Source organism: Cyprinodon variegatus, unplaced genomic scaffold, assembly GCF_000732505.1.
Source record: "Cyprinodon variegatus isolate N-32 unplaced genomic scaffold, C_variegatus-1.0 Scaffold1177, whole genome shotgun sequence".
NCBI lineage: Eukaryota > Metazoa > Chordata > Actinopteri > Cyprinodontiformes > Cyprinodontidae > Cyprinodon > Cyprinodon variegatus.
This window is the reverse complement of record NW_015151630.1, coordinates 106,312-108,288: the sequence shown is the minus strand read 5'-3', so window position 1 is coordinate 108,288 and position 1,977 is coordinate 106,312. Positions and strand designations below refer to the sequence as shown.

At 33.6% G+C, this 1,977-nt stretch overlaps 1 protein-coding gene across 1 annotated transcript in view; it reads left to right on the top strand.

Moving 5' to 3' along the window:
* LOC107101953 (transmembrane protein 184C-like) overlaps positions 1-736 on the top strand; it is a 12,146-nt gene extending 11,410 nt beyond the window's left edge. Inside the window, exon 9 of the mRNA XM_015401049.1 lies at positions 181-736. Coding sequence (XP_015256535.1) covers positions 181-452 — 272 coding nt within the window. The 3' untranslated portion in view covers positions 453-736. The remainder of the gene's footprint in view (positions 1-180) is intronic.
* Positions 737-1,977: the final 1,241 nt, after the last annotated feature.

Sequence of the window (1,977 nt, the reverse complement as noted above, 5' to 3'; positions counted from 1 at the left end):
ATTTAAAAAACAAACATGTTTCATTGATATATATGCAAAAATGAATGTTAGGAACTATATTTATCAAACATTATACTGGGCAAGTAAAAATTGTTTCTGGGCAAATGAAATGTGAGAGTCACTTGCCCAAAGGGCAAGTGGTAAAAATCCTTAATGTCAACCCCTGCTATATCTCTTCAGGTCGTACTTTCCTGGGACGCCCCAACAAGATGTACTTTGGAGCAGCTGCACGACCTGAGCATACTGAGCACACTGGGCTGCTGAACTCCACCTCCCAAGATCCCATCGTCACAGCAGCAACATCTATGCCCGCCTCACCTTCTTCTATCGGCCGGTACCAAGGCCTCGGCCACACGCCTGCCACTCACTCTATATCTGCACCTGCAGGTTTCAGGTCTTCATCCTGGGAGGACGACAGCGACTGTACTCCCCCTCAGCGGGGAAGCGACTAATAACAAGACAAAAACACTGTCAAATATATAAAACATAAATGTATGATAAAAACAAAATCAAAGTGAATGGATGAAGAAAAAAGGAGGATTTCTGATGTAAAAACCATAGTTGCTCAGAAAACTGGCATAATAAAAAAGATTCTCTGATGTAAATTTTTTTAAATTCCTATTTTTCTCTGAGACGGTGTAGTTTTGATCGATGTGTCAGATGGTGTGAAGAAAGGAAGCAGCTTGTTGTCTTGGTATTGTGCTCCCAGTGTATTTCAGAAAGCTTTAACGTCTGTTCTGATCACAATAAAAAAATTAAATAACAGAAACTGGAGCTGTGCTCTTGTTCCTAAAAACATCTGTCTGTCTGTCTGTAATGCACCGGCTCCTGCTTTGCTCCTGTTCAGCCCTCTTTTACTTTCTTTTTTCTTCCCAGCCGGTTCATCACTATTGCAAAGACAGAGCGGCTACTAGCTGATGAGATAAGATATTTAATTGTCCAGTTAATCTATATACATCTATATATAATAAAACACTATGCTTTCATGTATTATATTGTAAAAAAAGGAATACACACATATTTAAAATAAACACCTTTATGCACCAGCAATAAAACACCAATATACACATTGATTCTATATGCAGTCATAAATCCATTCATATATAGAACATTTTAAAATCTACTTTACTCCCTTAACCTTGGAGAAAACCATTTCAGTATTTCTTCATACAAAAAGGGTGACAGGTAAAGAACCACAGATTTGTTTTATTTAGTTTTTTTGTAATTAGGTTGACTAACACTAAATGTTTACAGTATATAATAAATGTTTCTACTTTTTTTCTTACATCATATTACTCCTGTATTTTTTCTTCTATAAAAACATGCACACATTAATCTATGAATGTCTCAAAATTAGAAATAAACTTGAACACTTTAATTTAATTAAGGTAAAAAGACCACATATATTTTTTTTAGCACTGGGCCACTTCTACAGGATTTGCAAGCAGGAGAAAGAGAGGGATTTTTCTTTTTTTTTTTTTTACATTATTAACGCCCATTTGCTTATGTATCAGGTTACAACATACCTACAGTTTATTTATATAGCACATTTAGGTAGCAAAACATATATATTTATAGTTCAATGGAAATAAAACCTATTTTACTGATACTTATTTTTAAATTCTATATTTTGAGTGATTTGTCTAAATCTTTCAGATGTAAATCACTTCAGATTTCAACATATGTAAAACAATTTGCATATGTAATACAATTTTCTATACCAAATACTGTTTTATTTGATGAAATAGATTATTTTTCTATTAAAAATTGTACACTTGTTTTATTTTTATTTTTTTATTAGCAGCTTACAGTCCTGTACATCTCCTAATGAAGATCCATTATCCAATCCTTGTACTAAAGTTGTCCTAAAAGGGTCAACAAGTATGCATTACACAATATATAGAAGTAGTAAGATTTTGAAAATAATAATAAGGGCAGAGTTGACATAGGGGGATTGTCTGATGTGATACTATAGAG